The sequence below is a fragment of the Haliotis cracherodii genome, unplaced genomic scaffold (assembly GCF_022045235.1).
Source record: "Haliotis cracherodii isolate W230 unplaced genomic scaffold, xgHalCrac1.p SCAF_1, whole genome shotgun sequence".
Lineage (NCBI taxonomy): Eukaryota > Metazoa > Mollusca > Gastropoda > Lepetellida > Haliotidae > Haliotis > Haliotis cracherodii.
Genome location: NW_027266264.1, coordinates 9,602,025 through 9,624,148, shown reverse-complemented (window position 1 = coordinate 9,624,148; position 22,124 = coordinate 9,602,025). Strand labels below are relative to the sequence as shown.

The window sequence follows — 22,124 nt, the reverse complement described above, 5'->3', positions numbered from 1 at the left end:
GGAGAGTGACCTACCTCATCACCTTTCTCTGCAAAAACAACATTTGTCCCATCTCCGAGGAAGTGATGGCGTCTTACCTGAAAATGTTAGTGCAAGGGTTGAAATGATGTTCATATACAAACTATTAACATACCGCTGAACACATCTTCCCAATTTCTATGAAGTGAAATACATTTTGTTTTAATGTTCTCACATTTTGATTTACAAATAAACACATTTTTAAACTTTGGACAACATGAACTTGACGTTTTTGAACATACTCACATTTTCACTTTTTGTAAAGCCAAGAACCTTCAGACATTTCTCCGCTCTGTACTTCATGTTTTCTTTGTCATCTTCAGACATTGGCACTAATGTGTTACCATAGCGATAACCTGCAACATTTGGAGAGATGAAATATTTCAGGAATTTCATGGAATTTCAAAATTATTCTTTCTTTAAATTCATGTGGCAGTGAATCCCAATATTTTCAGTGTCTTTGGAAAGTTTCCTAATAACCAAAGTATTTCTTCTGCAACTTCTGTGAGTAATTCTTCCAATAAAAAAGATTTCTACTGGCAACAAAATGAACAAGAGCATATCTTTTTGTTTCAGGGTCTAAGAGGAAAATTATCGAGATTGATTTTATGGACTTCATTTATTGAGACATGACACTTCTGACATAGCTGTTTATAGCTTTGTTGTAATAGGTTACCATCCCCTGTTCCCCCTCCACCTCATCCCTACACACTCTACCTGATGTCCCCTCTCCACCTCATCCCTACACACCCTGCCTGACATCCCCCCTCCACCTCATCCCTACACACCCTGCCTGACATCCCCCTCCACCTCATCCCTACACACCCTGCCTGACATCCCCCCTCCACCTCATCCCTACACACCCTGCCTGACATCCCCCCTCCACCTCATCCCTACACACTCTACCTGATGTCCCCCCTCCACCTCATCCCTACACACCATGCCTGACGTCCCCCTCCACCTCATCCCTACACACCCTGCCTGACATCCCCCTCCACCTCATCCCTACACACCCTGCCTGACATCCCCCCTCCACCTCATCCCTACACACCCTGCCTGACATCCCCCCTCCACCTCATCCCTACACACTCTACCTGATGTCCCCCCTCCACCTCATCCCTACACACCATGCCTGACGTCCCCCTCCACCTCATCCCTACACACCCTGCCTGACATCCCCCCTCCACCTCATCCCTACACACCCTGCCTGACGTCCCCCTCCACCACATCCCTACACACCCTGCCTGACGTCCCCCTCCACCTCATCCCTACACACCCTGCCTGACATCCCCCTCCACCTCATCCCTACACACCCTGCCTGACGTCCCCCTCCACCACATCCCTACACACCCTGCCTGACGTCCCCCTCCACCTCATCCCTACACACCCTGCCAGACATCCCCCTCCACATCCCTACACACCCTGCCTGACGTCCCCCTCCACCTCATCCCTACACACCCTGCCAGACATCCCCCTCCACCACATCCCTACACACCCTGCCTGACGTCCCCCTCCACCTCATCCCTACACACCCTGCCAGACATCCCCCTCCACATCCCTACACACCCTGCCAGACATCCCCCTCCACATCCCTACACACCCTGCCTGACATCCCCCTCCACCTCATCCCTACACACCCTGCCTGACATCCCCCTCCACCTCATCCCTACACACCCTGCCAGACGTCCCCCTCCACCTCATCCCTACACACCCTGCCTGACGTCCCCCCTCCACCTCATCCCTACACACCATGCCTGACATCCCCCCTCTACCTCATCCCTACACACCCTGCCTGACATCCCCCTCCACCACATCCCTACACACCCTGCCTGACGTCCCGCCTCCACCTCATCCCTACACACCCTGCCTGACATCCCCCTCCACCTCATCCCTACACACCCTGCCTGACATCCCCCCTCCACCTCATCCCTACACACCCTGCCAGACGTCCCCCTCCACCTCATCCCTACACTTCCTGCCTGACATCCCCCTCCACCTCATCCCTACACACCCTGCCAGACGTCCCCCCTCCACCTCATCCCTACACACCCTGCCAGACGTCCCCCCTCCACCTCATCCCTACACACCCTGCCTGACATCCCCCTCCACCTCATCCCTACACACCCTGCCTGACATCCCCCCTCCACCTCATCCCTACACACCCTGCCAGACGTCCCCCTCCACCTCATCCCTACACTTCCTGCCTGACATCCCCCTCCACCTCATCCCTACACACCCTGCCTGACGTCCCCCCTCCACCTCATCCCTACACACCCTGCCAGACGTCCCCCCTCCACCTCATCCCTACACACCCTGCCTGACATCCCCCTCCACCTCATCCCTACACACCCTACCTGTCGTCCCCCTCCACCTCATCCCTACACACCCTGCCAGACGTCCCCCCTCCACCTCATCCCTACACACCCTGCCTGACATCCCCCTCCACCTCATCCCTACACACCCTACCTGTCGTCCCCCTCCACCTCATCCCTACACACCCTGCCTGACGTCCCCCCTCCATCTTATCCCTACACACCCTGCCTGACGTCCCCCCTCTACCTCATCCCTACACACCCTGCCTGACGTCCCCCCTCCACCTCATCCCTACACACCCTACCTGTCGTCCCCCTCCACCTCATCCCTACACACTCTACCTGTCGTCCCCCTCCACCTCATCCCTACACACCCTGCCTGACGTCCCCCTCCACCTCATCCCTACACACCCTGCCAGACATCCCCCTCCACCTCATCCCTACACACCCTGCCAGACATCCCCCTCCACCTCATCCCTACACACCCTGCCTGACATCCCCCTCCACCTCATCCCTACACACCCTGCCTGTCGTCCCCCCTCCACCTCATCCCTACACACCCTGCCTGTCGTCCCCCTCCACCTCATCCCTACACACCCTGCCTGACATCCCCCTCCACCTCATCCCTACACACCCTGCCTGTCGTCCCCCTCCACCTCATCCCTACACACCCTGCCTGACATCCCCCTCCACCTCATCCCTACACACCCTGCCTGACGTCCCCCCTCCACCTCATCCCTACACACCCTGCCTGACGTCCCCCTCCACCTCATCCCTACACACCCTGCCAGACATCCCCCTCCACCTCATCCCTACACACCCTGCCTGACATCCCCCTCCACCTCATCCCTACACACCCTGCCTGTCGTCCCCCTCCACCTCATCCCTACACACCCTGCCTGACATCCCCCCTCCACCTCATCCCTACACACCCTGCCTGACATCCCCCTCCACCTCATCCCTACACACCCTGCCTGACATCCCCCCTCCACCTCATCCCTACACACCCTGCCTGACATCCCCCTCCACCTCATCCCTACACACCCTGCCTGTCGTCCCCCTCCACCTCATCCCTACACACCCTGCCTGACATCCCCCCTCCACCTCATCCCTACACACCCTGCCTGACATCCCCCTCCACCTCATCCCTACACACCCTGCCTGACGTCCCCCTCCACCTCATCCCTACACACCCTGCCTGATGTCCCCCCTCCACCTCATCCCTACACACCCTGCCTGACATCCCCCTCCACCTCATCCCTACACACCCTGCCTGACATCCCCCTCCACCTCATCCCTACACACCCTGCCTGACGTCCCCCTCACGTCCCCCTCCACCTCATCCCTACACACCCTGCCTGACATCCCCCTCCACCTCATCCCTACACACCCTGCCTGACATCCCCCCTCTACCTCATCCCTACACACTCTACCTGTCGTCCCCCTCCACCTCATCCCTACACACTCTACCTGTCGTCCCCCTCCACCTCATCCCTACACACCCTGCCTGATGTCCCCCCTCCACCTCATCCCTACACACCCTGCCTGACGTCCCCCCTCTACCTCATCCCTACACACTCTACCTGTCGTCCCCCTCCACCTCATCCCTACACACCCTACCTGTCGTCCCCCTCCACCTCATCCCTACACACCCTGCCTGACATCCCCCCTCCACCTCATCCCTACACACCATGCCTGACATCCCCCCTCCACCTCATCCCTACACACCATGCCTGACGTCCCGCCTCCACCTCATCCCTACACACCCTGCTTGACATCCCCCCTCCACCTCATCCCTACACACCCTGCCTGACATCCCCCTCCACCTCATCCCTACACACCATGCCTGACGTTCCCCCTCCACCTCATCCCTACACACCCTGCCTGATGTCCCCCCTCCACCTCATCCCTACACACCCTGCCTGACATCCCCCTCCACCTCATCCCTACACACCCTGCCTGTCGTCCCCCTCCACCTCATCCCTACACACCCTGCCTGACATCCCCCCTCCACCTCATCCCTACACACCCTGCCTGACATCCCCCTCCACCTCATCCCTACACACCCTGCCTGACGTCCCCCTCCACCTCATCCCTACACACCCTGCCTGATGTCCCCCCTCCACCTCATCCCTACACACCCTGCCTGACATCCCCCTCCACCTCATCCCTACACACCCTGCCTGACGTCCCCCTCACGTCCCCCTCCACCTCATCCCTACACACCCTGCCTGACATCCCCCTCCACCTCATCCCTACACACCCTGCCTGACATCCCCCCTCTACCTCATCCCTACACACTCTACCTGTCGTCCCCCTCCACCTCATCCCTACACACTCTACCTGTCGTCCCCCTCCACCTCATCCCTACACACCCTGCCTGATGTCCCCCCTCCACCTCATCCCTACACACCCTGCCTGACGTCCCCCCTCTACCTCATCCCTACACACTCTACCTGTCGTCCCCCTCCACCTCATCCCTACACACCCTACCTGTCGTCCCCCTCCACCTCATCCCTACACACCCTGCCTGACATCCCCCCTCCACCTCATCCCTACACACCATGCCTGACATCCCCCCTCCACCTCATCCCTACACACCATGCCTGACGTCCCGCCTCCACCTCATCCCTACACACCCTGCTTGACATCCCCCCTCCACCTCATCCCTACACACCCTGCCTGACATCCCCCTCCACCTCATCCCTACACACCATGCCTGACGTTCCCCCTCCACCTCATCCCTACACACCCTGCCTGATGTCCCCCCTCCACCTCATCCCTACACACCCTGCCTGACATCCCCCCTCCACCTCATCCCTACACACCCTGCCTGACGTCCCCCCTCCACCTCATCCCTACACACCCTGCCTGACGTCCCCCCTCACGTCCCCCTCCACCTCATCCCTGCACGCCCTGCATGACGTCCCCCCTCTACCTCATCCCTACACACCCTGCCTGAAATCCCCCTCCACCTCATCCCTACACACCCTGCCTGATGTCCCCCCTCACGTCCCCCTCCACCTCATCCCTACATACCCTGCACGATGTCCTCTCTCTCCATCTCTGTCTCCTCCTCATCGTTCATGTGCTGTGTCCGCAAGTTGCCCACCTTTTGGTCAGGATCCTTAGCATACACCTTCTTCCAGCTCTGCTTCAACTTGAAGTCTTTTATCTGTATCATTTAAGCCAAACCTTAATAAGGGTGAGAGTTGCTTTAGTTGCAAATATCTCTTTTGTTTGTTTGTTGTTTAGAGTCAGATGTTAGACCTCATCCTATGATAAGAATCTGGACCAGACAAATTAGTGATCGACATCATGAGTAACAATCCACACCATCAGGACATGACGACATGCAATCAACCAAGCCTGACCACCCAATCCATTTAGTCACCTCGTACAGCCAGCATAAACTTCTATTCCAACCAGGAATCCCCACACGCGGTGCAATTATTTGTGATAATACAGCAACAGCTACTCAGCCACAACATTTCCAATTGTCAAAGTTATGCTTGATCCTGATTTTTCGATAAAATTCGAAAGTTAACAACTCCAAAACTGGGCTCACAATGTGTTCTAACATTCAGTGAGTTCTTTTTGTGAAATTGGGTTTGTCATAATTGACATTAATCCAACTTCCATGATGCCTATTGAATGCAAGGTCGGATTTACTGTACAGAGTACAATTCAGGGATCACAAGTCACTGGTACAATCAAACAAACACTCACTTTTCCGTAAAAGTTAATCGGTATGCGGAGATCAGGCCCAATATCCATTGTACATTTCCATGCTGTCGGGCGGACCTGGCGAGCGGTGAAATAACTCAGGGCAGGTAACGCTTCACTGCAAAAATAAACATCGCACTATGACTGACTTCACGCAATCATTATTTCCATCAATAAGCAAATGTAGTTCACTGTGATATTTGTATAAAGGAAACAATGAAGAAGTGAGTGCGGTTTATTCCATGATAAAACATTGTTCTATCATGACGTCATTTCTGGAGATTCGAACATATGCTCTTAACTTGAAGACGTCGTAAATTGGAAGATGCTATTTTTAAGAGGTAAATGTCTAGTGTCTAGTTGTTCCCAATAGATGTAGCTGGGCAATGCAGATAAATGCGATGGCTGACAAATCGCATCAAGAAGTTGGCAAGATATGACAATTGGTATTAGGAGAAAAGGTACAGATAATCGCTGTGACAATTGTGAGAATATCTGGGAAATACTTAACTCCCCTGTCCATAAAATGGACTTGTCCGACATTGCAGAGATCAAATTGTATTCAGCGATATACTGGTATTGTAACTTCTCTATTCTGCACACACACAGTAGCTAGTATGACAAAATTAATATAAAGGGACCCCACAAGAGCTGTCCATATTCCCTAGACACCCCAGTGTTATTTCTCTTGGCCATGTATGTGCTTGGGTTGCTATCACAGAGAGCAACATACAAATTGTCATGTAACTCTTACAAGAAAACCTCAGAAGGTACTTTCCAATTTTGAGTGAAGTGGCCTGTCAACAAACCTGAACGAATAGCATTCTCCCTCCACTTGGTCCAGAATATGTTTGACCATAGCTTCCCCAGCTCGCTGTTGAGGGGTCTTTTCCTTGCGATGACCGTTGACCGATGCCCCCCCTGCATCTCCTCCCCCTTCCTCATCCTCATCATCGTCAATGTTGGGGCCACTGAAATTGGATTCATAATATCATGGTAAAAGCGTTGTCTAAAGCTATTGTTCTGCACACATTAAATAAAATTTCTTGTGTTACAGAAGCTATTGTTCTGCACCCATTACAATGAATGAATGACCGTCCTCTCTCGAGGCAGTTTGACACCGCCCAAACTTATGGTATGAATCATAGTATCGCTGTGATGAATTAACCTACAGTTTTAACAGCTTAGCCTCAGTTGGTTATCAACCTTTCACACCATTCCATGCGTTTATCAAATTAATATTATTTAGTAACCCTAATACAACAGCTAATTTCCATATTGCACACTTGGTTCACAGGTGTTAAAAGAGACAACGATCGATACCAATTTGAAAAATATTTAGATAAAGTTTTGAATGCCTTTGTGCACAGGTATCTACTGTATTCGTTCCAAATTAGAAGAAATATTTATTCATCAGTAAAGCACTTCATTTATATGATATTCTCATAATGCATTACTTATTCACCTGAGTCACAGTCTGTGTTTTTTATTCAAAATCCGTAGGAACTACAGAGAAACTGTAGGAGTAAACAGTCCGGTATAAACATGTAACAGTATTTCATGAATCAAAAGCAAAATAGCATCTCTGACGTACATGACATCGAGATTTGTCCCCGAGTTGTGGAGAGCGCCAATAATAGTGTCCAGTTGATCATCTCCGAACTCTCCCCCCAGGTCTGACAGCAGGATGACACGCTTCGAGGCAAACCCTCTCTTACCTCTGAAACATCACAGGTAACACCAACATTAAATGGAGCTTTCCACACTCAAACGATCATACACAGAAACCTTATGGTCTTGAGTGAGTGAGTATGGTTTTTACGCCGCTTTTAGCAATATTCCAGCAACATCACAGCAGGGGACACCAGAAATGGACTTCACACATTGTACCGATGCAGGGAATCGAAACCTGGTTCTTCAGCATGACAAGCAAATGTTTTTAATCACTAGACTACCCCACTGCCCCCTTATGGTCACAAGGTGCTCCAATAATATCAAGCTATCATTAGTCAAGGTTTCAAAAGACATGGTGCAGAATAATCCACCAAGTACCTCATGCATGTGAACCTAAAACTTTCAAGGGTGGTTGCTATGTGTGGTCGTGGGTCACCCTGCCCAGATGGTGAGGTGAGGTGAAATGGGGTTTAATGTCACGTCCAAGATTATTGCGCTTACATAGCGACGTGCATGCATGTGTGTGTGTGTGTGTGGCTGCTTGTACTAGTCTGGATTGATGCCGATTTATAGAGCTAGCACACTGAGATATCATGCCGCAGTTTAACATGAATACCCTACTCAGACACAGTATACTGACTCCGAGCCGACCAGTCCTTGTTTTAGCCCCTTAATGCCGAGCGCCAGACAGGGTAACAACAAGTACCATTTTTTTTAAGTCTTTTGGTATGACGCGGCCGGGGATTGAATCCCAGACCTTCCGCTCTCCAGACGGACGCTCTACCACTAGACCATGGAGGCGGTCTCTGCCCAGATAGAGTGAATCTCTGTTCATATTGTCGACCTCTGACAAGACTTGATTATTTACAGGTCTCTGGGAAACAGATCGAAAATTGCTGACAGCAGTGAAAAAGAATCAAAGTTTTGTTAAAGTAGATAAAGTTGGGTTTGGTAATTTTAGCTGCATCCGCACAATCTCATACTCACAGAGCATGCTACAGTGAAACAAATATAACTATAGTCATAATCTCTCATATGCTAATAGCTAAAGAAAATCATTTATAGAGATAAACATGCATTTGTGTGAGATTCTGTAAGCTACTGGTTGTCTGTGTTTCATTAGCACTCTACCAGCCACCCACTAGCAGTTGCAGGCAAGGTTTCTCACATCAACGTGACAAGACAAGTGCATATTTCACTGTACCATGAATAAATTAAAATTTTAACCAAGGCACATAGATCACAACATATGTCCACTTACATCATGTATATGTTCATATAACATCAACATCGTCCAATGGCTGGCAGCCATGTGTAACAGTGAGGCTACGCCTAACAAGGGGCCTGACTCGCGTACACCTTACGTCCTCTAGTGACCACTGGTGCTTAGGCATACTGAGATAACATAATGTTATGAATCTGCCACATGTTAATGGCCTCCTTCAGAGGAGCAGATAATTCCTATTTTATTGCTATCATTATTCAGGAGAGTGCAGAGTTATCTCCCCTGGTCACATCATCACAAAGCTCCATCCCAGGGTGTGACACCTTCGTTACACTCTCGGTAACATCACTGCCACCAGTGTGGGCGCAGCCATTACACGAATCTTGAAATTTGCCCTCTAACCCCAAATGTAGCAATGTTTATACTTTTGTTTATGTCTTTGGGAATGCCATCATATTTCATTTTGAAAAGGTTTACGACTGACCATGTTTTCCACCTGAATTTACTTTGTTGTTTTAATAATCAGATTGGTTCAAGATTGCAGACTAACGGAAATTCAACCAACTTCTCCCTTATACTCTTACTATATCAATAACAAGATAATTTTAATGAAACGGAAATTCAAATTGACAAACAAAGAAAGTAATTTAGCAGCAATAAGTGTATTCGACGTCACAACAGTCCTCACTTGTTTGTAAACATAACGGTCATTCAGTTGCGAGTTCAACTCCAAGCATGTTGTGGCCACCTATCACAGTGGGGAGTTATAACTGGTGGCAGTGATAGTATAGACAGCTCCACGAACGGGCTATCACTGCGAGGAGCTTGCATCATCACATTCAATAAATGAAATTGAAATTAATGAGGGTACAGTAATAGACATTTGTTGTTATTTACTGAACTAGGCACAACATGGTAATTGTACTTACTGTATTCCCTGGACAAGATGATCCATGGCAACAACCAGTGCATCCAGGACTGTAGTTACTAAGGAAGATTACTCTTCATGACAGAATCAAACTACTGTGGCTGCAAATAAGCCTGCTGCAGCCAAAGTGCCTTTATACATACTACTACTGTTGTTGCTGCTGCTGCTACTACAGCTAAACCTTTCATTATCATCCGAGTTGCTATCTTTTTTTTTAAATTGATATTTTTTTTCCTGTATCTCTGTTACATATGTATCTCTGTAGCCAGTGGAACTACAGAGATAAACATGATTGAACAAAAACCTCGAAGAACTTATAATCTAGATACAGGTCTCGTTTCTTTGGGAGTTTTTTTACAAGACAACACAAAGACAGTATTCACTCACCATTCACACATATTAGATCAGGGCTTGTTCAAGACATTATAGGAGGCATGGGTGGCCCAGTCGTCTAAGGCGCCCGATTCACTGTGCAGAGTTGCATCCCTTGGGCACGCCAGAAACCTATGATTGTGGGTTCGAATCCTGGTTCGCCCCGATTATGTTTCTAGGTTTGTCAGCACCATACCCGTGCTCGTGGGTTTCACAGAAGTGGTAAACGGTGACATTTGGTGAACCCATAGAAAATCTTGCTTCATTTAGAGCTATAGCATTACAATAAGGGCTGGGTGGAAGGGAAAATATAATGGTTCAGGGACTGTGAGACAAGACTAACTTAAGCCCTACGTACATTTTCCCACTGATAATGTGAAATATATGGAAACTTAATGTTTCACCAACAGATAAAACTAAAACTATCTTCTTCCCCATAATCCTCCTCAAACCAAACACAAATTCATAAACCAGTACTTAATTCAATTAATTCTTTTAAGAGAAGGGGTACAGGTGGTCCAGTCAGCAAAGGCGCCGAAATTCACTGTGCAGAGTTGCATCCCTTGTGCAATCCAAAAACCTATCATTGTGAGTTCAAATCCAAGTTTGTCCCGATTATATTTTAGGTTTGTCAACGCCATAGTGGGTGTCACCAAAAGTGGTAAACGTCTGAGGCCTGCTTTACTTCGGGTGATCCCTCAAGCTGACATGCCGTGACATAGCTGGAATACTTTTCAAAACGGCATTAAACCCAACTCACTCACTCACTCACTCACTCACTCAAGAGAATGACTGGACTTTTGAAGGGATACAGTCAGCTGCTGTGTCCGAGGGCTGAATCTCATCCTTCACCTGCTGGAGCAGGTCAAAGTCCGCGACCCCAATAGGTCGGGCGATGGTGATGTTTTGGTAGCTATCTCCATCAGCCAGGGGGTTGTCCGTGCCATCAGTACCAAACAGAACCAGAGCCACCTCATCCTTAGACTCAGAGAACATCTGCAACAACATAATTGTTTGTTTTCTTGTTTAAAGCCACACTAAGCAATATTCCAGCTGTATGACGGCGGTCTGTAAATAATCCAGTCTGGACCAGACAATCCAGTGATTGATATCATGCTGATAGATCTACGCAAATGGTATGCGATGACGATATGAAGTCAGCGAGCTTGACCACCCAATCCCAGTCGCCTCTTACAACAAGCATGGGTTGCTGAAGACCAATTCTAACCCGTATCTTAACGGGTACTGAAACAACAAGTATATGAAAGTGAAAGTAGTACTTTTACATGTTGACAACATTGGTAGATTTCTATCCATTCATCAGATGAACAGTTTTCAATCTGATCTATCGCTGATCCATTTTGACTTATAGTTATCCATTTTGATCCGATAAATGGGCTGTTATGACCAGACAGTCAGGTCTGGTTTGCTGGATCCATTTTAAAGTGCATGTTTATGTCTGCACACGAGGAAGATATTACCCCTGTCAGCATTCAATATATAGTTGGCGTACCTTCCTCTGGAGGATCATGGTGACGGCATCGATGGCCGTCTGCAGCGCGGACACCTCCCCCGGCGGTGCCTGGTTCATGGAGGGGCCCACATCCAGCACAATAGCTATGGCTTCCTGAAAGTAGTATTTCTGCATGTCATTTCTTGAGGTGGAATGATTCACCAAACACATCGATGTATCATGATACATTATAAGTTGTAGCAGGATCACGAGGGGTACATGGAGATTTATGCATCTCGCGTTAGGCATCTTCCCAAGGCAAGGGAGTTAACTGATTTTAAAAGTCCAGTTTCAACCCTTGCTGAACTACGCTAGTATTTTGGAGTTATACTTTGACTGGACTAACGAGTCTATGCATTATCCAATCAAAATCGCGTAACAAAATCAATAGGGATGTCACGATTCACTGATTGAACTGATGCATCCTAGATAATTCTCACGATACAGTAAGAGATACATGTTAATTTATATCGATATGAAATTTTATTGAAATCGGTATCCATTTGTTCGTGTATCGATTGATTTTTCTTTTTGAATCAAAATGTCATCATATTTTCTGAATTTTCTGAAAATATGCTTGTTTTCATTGGCTACTGAAGTATTATTGACCAATCAGAGACAGCAGTTCATCATAGTGTCTGTCACAGCGCATGCAGACGACATCATGGCGTTCTCGGAGACAGAATCTGAAGACCCGACGGGGAAGTTTAAGTTTCCGCTGTTCTATGAAGACGGTGTAAGAAAAGTTTGTCTCAAAAGGACTGTTTGTCAACTGTGTAAAACGCACATTTCCTACACAGGTAGCACAACCAACATGAACTTTCACTAACAAACACACCATCCGTCTGCATAGATCGGCGCAACTCCAGGCCCTAGCACTAGTTCAAAGACACCTTGTAAGAGTCCAGCAACCGGTCAAGGTTCAGTTTTAGATTCATTTTCGAAACTTAGCCAGAATTCAGAACGATACAAGCAAATAACTAAACACGTAGCCTTATATATTGCACAGGATTTGAAACCTTTTTCAACAGTTGAAATGAAGCATTTATTACAAGTAGCTCATGCAAGTATCACCATAGCTGACTAATACATGATTTGATTGTGCTGAAGTTCAGTTTGATATTGAGTTAATAATGATGTATGGTTACTATTTTGTTTCCCCAAGATGTGGTCATAAGTGACATGATGCAATTGAACACTTTCATTCATTTAAATGACATCAAACAAATGTGGGACTGTATTCACTTTTCAGCATTTATTTCATGAAAATACATTTTAAGTGCAACTTAACTTGCTAGTGTCTGACACTTGTTTGAATGAACAGAATCAACCTTTTCTAAGTATTATTATTTTACAAAATAATTTACTGATAGTGATTAATCACATAATTGTGAATGTGATATGTACTTTTAAAAGTTTGCTTCAAAAAGGTCGGCATTGCTGTATCAAGATACGTATTGTATCTTGACCTCAAAAACAAGACACGAATCGTATCGTGAGGTACCTGTATCGTGACACCCCTAGAAATCAACATTCGGTTCCATTGCAGGATTTGCAAAACATGTGCACCGACAACTCAGCGTCAACAGATATTTTCCAAATATTATTATGTTTTAATTCCAGGTGCACAAATGATTTGATGTACTTCGCGATGGTCAAAAGGAGAGGCATAGAAGAGATATAACTAGTAATATCCACTGTTTGCGCTATGATCGAGCCCAGAAATTCCAACCTAGTTCGGCAAGGGTGGAAACTTGCCAGAGGTGAGGGGTATAAAACCTAATGCAAGAGGCAAAAACATACATATACACCAAGTGATCCTGCTGCAAGGAACTAATCTTACTGACACGTTTTAATATAACATTGTAAAAGAATTCAAACAAATTCAAAATAGATAGAAAACAGCTGTTCGATGGAACTGAGGTTAGCTTGTGCTGTTACATGACCTCCATTGACTCGGAAAAGGCGTGTGGCCTTTAACTTTGAAGAGGGGTATAAAGGATTTATTCTTCCTCTCAGAAATCCACTTGCAGCCTGACTTGCTTGTGGCAGGGTCTAAGACATTTATTGCCTTGCTGAGACATTTATTCCCCTCCAAGGCGGGATACACAGTATTTATTCAAGATGACGTGGACCAATCAGATCTCATTATTCTGACATGGGGGTATGATAATAAGTTCTGATACAATTGTTGCATCTAAGTCAGCGGAATGTAACAAAAAGGTATGTCCCTGAGTTACTAGTATTATCATGAGCATTTCTATATAGTGATATTTATTATATCGTGACCCTATTATTGGATTGTGTCTTAGCATGAATCGTGACAGTGTATGATCCCAGGTAAGCTAACTCTACATTTGTTTGCTGAATACAAATATCCTTATCAAACATATGAACATAAAATGGCCTGAAATGCAAATATCATATTATGCGTTACATTTTACAGATGTTTAGCCTGTATCCCCTAATTTGTGAAATATCAGCTGAGAGAAAACGGTAAACATTGTCGTCGTAAACACTGAAAAAGCCGAACGTTTACAGATGTTTGGTAAACACATGGCAAGTTATCAATCTTAAAATAAAGTTGCTTAAATCAAAGGTACTTTGCAATATTTAAAAGAATACTCTGTAACTAAACAATTAAAAAAGCATTTATCGTGATATAACGAAATTAAAAGAACGTGGATGACACATATCCTAGTTAGATAAAAACAAGGTAATGTTTGGGTGAATGGCAACGATGACTGTGGCTAAGGTAAATAAAAATATTATTGTATTGATTTAAGTGAATGTCATTTGCAATCAAACGGTATCTTCTTCAACATCGGCATGTTTAAATTTCACTATGCGAAAATGTAGCACCTTGTTTGCCGCCATCTCTAAACACGATCAAGGGGAGATAATTATGTGGTATCAGCATTTATCTGTTTTGGGCTGTCATGTCACAAGTACACGTTCGAATTGCGCAATTTCTTTCAGATCTACGTCAGCGTTATTTATTTCAGCTGAATTAAATATTTTCAATGCTGATTTGTTTCAGAAAATGTTATGTAACAGTGAAAAAGATGTTTCGCGGTCTGGTGCATCGAACTGCCTGCAGTTTCGTCTCGAATTCTTCAATGGAATGACCATTCTTAACAAGATATAACGTTGATTATCAATAGCATGGAAGAACAAGATGGAATATTATGCACTTATGGATATGAATGTATTCTAAGTTTGCGTTTCACAGATTTTTATTTTTTAAATCCATATGCTTTTAATAAACCACACAAATGTATTCCCCATCAGTAAATCCTTGTGTTGAGGCTAAAAGTGGGGTTTAACAGTCGGTGACATATGAATAAGGTTTCTTCAGTACGCTTTCAATAAGTTACATACACGTAGTCTTTTATCAATACATATGCACCGGGCAAAGAGTAAGGCGCAGCTAACTAGTGTTGTCGCATTTGCAGTGTCAATGAAGGCAGTTGACTTGTGGTTCAACGTTTATATTATTTCCAGTGGGACGACAACGTCATGTGTTGATACAGGAAAGCCGAGGACAACTTTGCCATGTTGAAGACCAAGACTCCGCCATCCTACTTGAACTTCGCAAATTCCAATTAACAACAACTTACGATGAAAATCTCAATAAACAGCACCACAGGAGTGAGTGAGTTCAACTTCGCAATAAACAGAAACCCTAATTGTTTGATAGGCATTACTTAGAAGTTGACGGATGACAAAGTTGACACAATTTATAGATAACAACTTCTTATACTGTGAAAAGCGACTTTTTGGTATAGATCCTTATACCGTTGTCAAGCAAGACTGAATGGGGGACATCGCACAGAATATACAATGTTGTAAACAGCAACCCATGATGAAAGTCTCAATAAACGGCACCACAGGTGTGAATGAGCTGGCATCGTCATTATTTCAGGAGAGTCGTAAAGAGGCGGGTTAAAATAGGTCTTCAGCAACCCGTGATTGCCATAAAAGGCGACTACCGGGATCGGGTGGTCAGGCTCGCTGACTTCGTTGGTGCATGCCATCATATCCCAATTTCGTAGAACTATTTTATAACTTACTGACGATATACATTTGTTTTTGTACCAGTTGTCCAGCAGGTTTCAAAGGCATCCTAGACATTTGTCCAATGACGTAAATGCCAAACGTAGATATTGTCAAAAGGTACATGGAAATTCGGAATATATGAACATAATAAAGGAGTCTTTACCAGGCGTATGTATCCGGTAAGTCTGGTTGTTTGGCAATTATCTTCCGTATAAATAACAAACACCAAGAACTCTCGTTGGAGTGAAAGATCTGACTTTAATAGGATTGGATTAATGTCGGACACAGGTTGGAGACCACTGTAATAGAGTGAGTGTGTGAGTGAGTGAGTGAGTTGGGTTTAACGCCGCTTTTAACATTATTCCAGTTATATCGCGGCGTGTCAGCTTAATGTGGGTGGAAAGCCCAAAGTGATGCAGGTCTAAGACGTTTACCACTTCGGTGAAACCTACGAGCACGGGTATGGTGCTGACAAACCTAGAAACATAATCGGGGTGAACCGGGATTCGAACCCACAATCATAGGTTTCTGGCGTGCCCAAGGGACGCAACTCTGCACAGCGAATCGCGGCGCCTTAGACGACTGGGCCACCCGTGTCCCCCACTGTAATAGAAAAAGCGTCACAATCGCAAAACAATATATGCTTTTTATAAAAACTAAAGTGTATTGAGAGCAAAGGATATGTGGACCAAACCAAAAAACAAACACATTTAAGGTTGGGATGCATTTAAAATAGTAACAAAGATAATTCATACATACTACATGATCAGACTGTGACTACATAACATTCCTAAAGCATTTGTTTGTTTTCCGATACTACCAGTATGTATAATGCGCAATGCATTTGTGTAATTACATGCAAAACATTGGTCGCAGCGGTGGATGTTGGCTATATACGCATTTGTAAAGAGATGTAGGCATAAACAACATGTTCTTCAACTGTTTATCACATTGTCTACATACTCAGACCTATTGACGCTTGTTGGCATATGTTTATGTTTTAAAACCTACATGCCTTGGTGACCCTTCAATAATGCCATTGACTACTTACATCATGAAATTACCTTTTCTTAGTTTTATCATTCTTTAATTAAAGGGGTACTGATCTAAATTCCCCGGGACTGGTTGTTGCCTTTGTTATTGCCTATGTTAATTAATTTCTTCAGCCTAAACAAACAGACAAAAAAGAACGGCGGAGCTCATCGGTTGTCTTCATTTGGAAATACCCGTGATTGTTATAGTTTAAAAAAAAGTATCAATGCAGTGAAAGCATTTTCGGATTTCGGATTGCGTCGATAATACGATTACTGCTCCCTTGTTGCCAGCCACGTTTTCTGGTATAACCCTACACTTGTGTATTTGTCATTCACTTGATGCTCAATTAATGAATTTATTACAGGTATAATTAGTGGTAGCACCACTACGAATACCTGAGGAAGCTTCCCATTTGGCATTTATTGTGTCTGGGGTAATTATTCAATCTAAATCCAGGTTTGAAGTGAGGTGAAATGTGTGTTATGTAATATGCACGTGGCAGCCCAGCAAGAGATGAATGATCAGTTGATTTACTTTTTTTGTAAATCAGCGGATCGTTCGTAGTCATCAAAGGATTAACAGAAAATACATTTATTGATAAATCACTGTTATCTTGCATGGTGGATATGTCAAAAGTTAGTGTTTACATGTCTAGGTTGACTAAAACAAAGGGAATACACTCATATCCTTGCGTGAAGTGCCGATGTAAAACAACATACTTTGTTCAAAGGGTTAACCGATAATACGTTGATTAATTGCTCATTGTTATCTAACTCAATGGATTTTTTAGGAACCGTGGATGTTATGAAAATAGTTGTCACGTGGGCTTTGAGACTTGACACCTATGTGAAACACCTGAAACAATCTAAGTGATCAGTTGAGAAACGATATATATATTTTAAAATATTTGATTGTTACAGTGACACGTGACATCGAATACGTTTCTTTGTACAGCTGCAGACGTTTGGGATATTGTTCCTTTGTGTGAATATTCACGGATACATTGTTCCTCGAACAAGGAAGCTGCCTAAAATTATACATATAAATTTGGTAGGTTGTAATTATGATATTCGAATTTTGTTTCCATTCATTTGCAGTAGCATTAGTCAGTTTCATTCTTGTTCATCTACGTCTTAGTTGGGAAATTCTTCAATGCGCGATAGACGTTGTTTTCACAAGTCTTTTCCTTTGTATATTACAGTCAATTTGTAAAATGTGATTCTCTCAAGCAGTTTATAAAATGTGTAAATATTTCAGTCATTTTGACTGAAAAATCTGTCCATTTCTTTAACAGATTGACCAAAATTGATTCAGACGATCAATAGGTCCTAAAAACATCACAATAGATTATTATGTAGGATTAGAAGCCAAACAATATAGAAATGTACTTTTTCATCGTAACATTTTCAGTCTCTTGGTGATGATAAAAACAAAAATGTTTCGAATTCGTTGTCATAATAATACTGATGGGCATTTTTATTCAGTCAATTTGTAAAATAACTGAATATTCAGGTGTTTAATACATTTCCTAAATGAAAATTTTGACTGTAAAAATATAAGCACGATAAAATAAGCAATGCTCAGGAGAAATATTTACTTTGTGTTCCAAGTCAAAATGGTGTAAACGAAAGTCGCACAATTACCATGCAAGTGACTTATCAAAAGTTCGTCACCATTACCGATGCTACCCACAAAGGTACCTAGAATCTACATGTCATTATTTCCAAACTGTATTTCATTTTGTTGATCAACGTGACCATACGCCCTTATATCATCAATAAAAGAGACAAATGCGCTTACGAATTGTGCAGCACAGGTTGCGAACTAGTCTAGGTTTCTGCTATATCATCCGGGTACTCACTGGGAAAAAACAATAACAAAGGCCCGGGGAATTGCTTTAGATCAGTGCCACTTTAAAGCCGAGGGCCAGACAGGATAAGTACATGTACCATCTTTGAACGTCTTATGGTATAACGCGGCCGGGGATTGAATCCTGATCGAATCTACATAGACCACGGAGTATAATAAATAAAAGGTGCGTCGTCCTTTGCTTTCTTGACATGATTCGATATTTACTTTTATCATTTTGATAAAATTAGAATGTCTTGATAACTCCGGCTGCGGGTATTTGCACCTGACACCAAACGCTTGTAGGGCTGTTCGACCTGGCTATTTCCGGTCCTTCCAGGCACCATGAGGGTTAATCGCTTGTGGTTTTATATTTGTGCAAGATCTATTATTCTATCAGTAAATTTATTTAATTAACAGTGAGTGGTGGACTCGTCAGGATCTGGAATGAACAAGCGAGCTCCTCGACACATGCTGACAACCTGGTTATTGCATGTAGTTGCATGACTCCTTTTCACAACATTCCTACTGCCCCCGCCCTCCACTCTCGATGGTAAAGTTGAGACGTTCTCGTCACGATACAAAGAACACAACCCTGCTGTAAGAACGAGTAAAAGGGGCTAAGTCCGCCAAACAAACACAGGTACTTACTAAAAACTAAGGTAGAGGTGATCTGTGACTGGGCCCAAGTTTTTCATGGAGTAAATAGGAGTTAAAAGTACTACTCTGTCAAACATAAGACAGATTACAAGCAACCTGTAAGCATGACAAGGGCGGTCGGGTAGTATAGTGGTTAAAGCGTTCGCTCGTCACGCCAAAGACCCGGGTTCGATTCCTGACATGGGTACAATGTGTGAAGCCCATTTCTGGTGTCCTCCGCCGTGATATTGCTGGAATATTGCTAAAAGCGGCGTAAAACCATATTCACTCACTGTAAGCATGACAAGTTCGTAAACTACTACCAAACACATTGCTTTTTATCTATTGCCTTACAGACTGTAAATAACAAAGTCTGGTCAAGGGTCACTAGTGGCTGACAGCATGATCAATCAACCAAGAAATGGAGCCTGTTCATCCACTATCCATCTTAGTTACCCCAATGACAAGCATGGTGCACTGAGACCTGAGTTTAAGTCTCACCATGTGCATATCTGGAAGGCATAATGATAATAGTAACCTAACAACAATACCACACCACTCTGGGGCGTGATCAGGCCTCAAGCAGTTCAACAGCTTGCTTACAGATCACAAGAAGATATAATGACACATACCGCATTGAACAGTACTTAGTCATATCACTAAATGTCAGCTTGATGCGAGAGGAAAGCTCAAAGTGGCACAGGTCTTAGTCGTTTACCACTGTAATGAATCCCACCGGCACAGGTACGGTGCCACTAAACACAGAATCATGATCAGGGTGAAACTGGCATTTATACCCAAGACCAAAGGTTTCTGGCCTGCCCAAGGGTGCAGCTCTGCACAGAGAATGGGTCCTTGAACTACAATACAAGTTAATACCGGAGAGTTGGTCGTCTCTGGTGGTCACCTAAAAGTTCCTGTGCTAATTGTTAAGTATTCTCTGAACCCAGTATTGCCAACAGATAAAGAATTTTGTAATCTCAATGACACAACTGACAATTGTTTTTCCAAGGTTGTCACTCAAAAACAACTGACTACCCAATCCTATGGTACATAGAAACTAACACATTGACTGATTGACTGAATGTGTGTTGTTTAATACCCCTCTCAGCAATATTCCCATTATAGGATCTTAGTCTGTAACATTTTGCATCTGGACCAGACAATAGTGATTGAGCATCAATCCACGCCGTCAGAGTACAATGTACATGACATCAACCAATTGCTAGGATCGATGCTCATGATGTCAATCTCTTGATTGTCTGGTCCAGACTCGATTATTTACAGACCACCTTCGCATAGCTGGAATATTGCTGAGTGCGGTGTTAAACAACAAATAAACAAACAAACAAACAAACGTAATAATGTTCATGACTAACACAATCATGTAATGGAATGAGAACTGGATAAATAGTTTCAGATTTATATTTAAATATTGGTACTTGGTGGTGATATTGAATTTCCGCTAATGAACTACAAGGGAGATAACTCATTGACTTCTTGTGAAACAACTGGTTTGGGTTAATTCTGAGAGGACCTCATATAGGTCATACTTAATTCCAACACGTATTTACATGAATAAGAATGAAACTTGTTATAGCATTTATTGTCATGTTAATAAGTAGATTCAGACACTAACAATCAACATTGATATCGCCAAAACTCATCACTTAAGAGACAAATATTAATATTTGGTGGTTTTATTGGATTTATGCAAATGACTTGAGTATTCTACATGTGCCCTTGGGTCTGTTTACCCCAATCTAGAAGTTCAAATCACTCAAATATGTCATCAGAGACCAGCAGTGTATTGATATTCTATGTCTAGCCATCAAACTTTTGGTTGCCATCTTGGAATTTTGGGCCACCAGGGGGCTCTGGTGACGGATTTTCTGTCTTAAAGTGTTAACTTTAATTCAGTGAGTTAGTGTGGCAAGTTATATGCATAACTCCTAGCACACTGTTTTAGAATAAAATATTCAATAGTCTAAACACACATTTAGTTAACTTGGCGGCCATCTTGAAATTGGTGGCCATCTTGAATTTTTGCACATTTGTCAATGGTCGAAAACATTCAGTTGTCGTGAATATCTTTTTAGAAACATCATATGCTATTTCGCAATACAACACATGCTTTTTTCATCATTGAACCTCATCTGAAATATGGAAGATATATTGATAATTGGTGGCCATATTGGATTATGCAAATTAGACATGTTCCCCAAACTGGGATTGCTTGGGACTTTTAGTATGTTGTTTTTCGGGACCTTGTAGAAATGCATTGTGGTGAAATAAATTCTGTTGCAACTTGTTCCAAGTCGAGTGAAAAAATGGCCTAGATTGCCTGGACTGCAAGTCTCTGAGCCTGACCATCTGATCTCGTAGTGATCCCTCCAATGACACACATAGGTTGCTGGGGACCAAAATTCTTACGCGGAATCCATACTGATCAATACAAAGAGCACTTCTAAATAACAAAATACCTTGCTTTATAAAAAATCAATTTATTACAATAGCGCTACTACAGACATAGATGCAGTGACGTTTCATGACTGGTGTAATGAGGACAACAGAAAAGATAAACAACGTTAAAAATATTAAAACCTATGACAAGATGACCGGTGATCGATATATACAGCAATGGTGTGTTGATTATAACAGTATTAAGCAAAATGTGATGTCACCATTTAAGCTTAATATCAGATGTTGCATCACAAAGGGTGTAACAATACAAAGCTTGAGCTGCAGTAAAATGTATATCATGGCAATGTCTTC

At 44.2% G+C, this 22,124-nt stretch overlaps 1 protein-coding gene across 1 annotated transcript in view; it reads right to left on the bottom strand.

Moving 5' to 3' along the window:
* Positions 1-14,647, bottom strand: part of LOC139472208 (X-ray repair cross-complementing protein 5-like) — a 28,740-nt gene extending 14,093 nt beyond the window's left edge. Inside the window, exons 1-10 of the mRNA XM_071254586.1 lie at positions 14,631-14,647; positions 11,769-11,882; positions 11,068-11,251; positions 9,885-9,933; positions 7,651-7,776; positions 6,866-7,027; positions 6,060-6,174; positions 5,370-5,505; positions 265-374; positions 15-77 (exon numbers count right to left, since the gene is read on the bottom strand). Of these exons, the coding sequence (XP_071110687.1) occupies positions 15-77; positions 265-374; positions 5,370-5,505; positions 6,060-6,174; positions 6,866-7,027; positions 7,651-7,776; positions 9,885-9,933; positions 11,068-11,251; positions 11,769-11,882; positions 14,631-14,645 (1,074 nt within the window). The 5' untranslated portion in view covers positions 14,646-14,647. The remainder of the gene's footprint in view (positions 1-14; positions 78-264; positions 375-5,369; positions 5,506-6,059; positions 6,175-6,865; positions 7,028-7,650; positions 7,777-9,884; positions 9,934-11,067; positions 11,252-11,768; positions 11,883-14,630) is intronic.
* Positions 14,648-22,124: the final 7,477 nt, after the last annotated feature.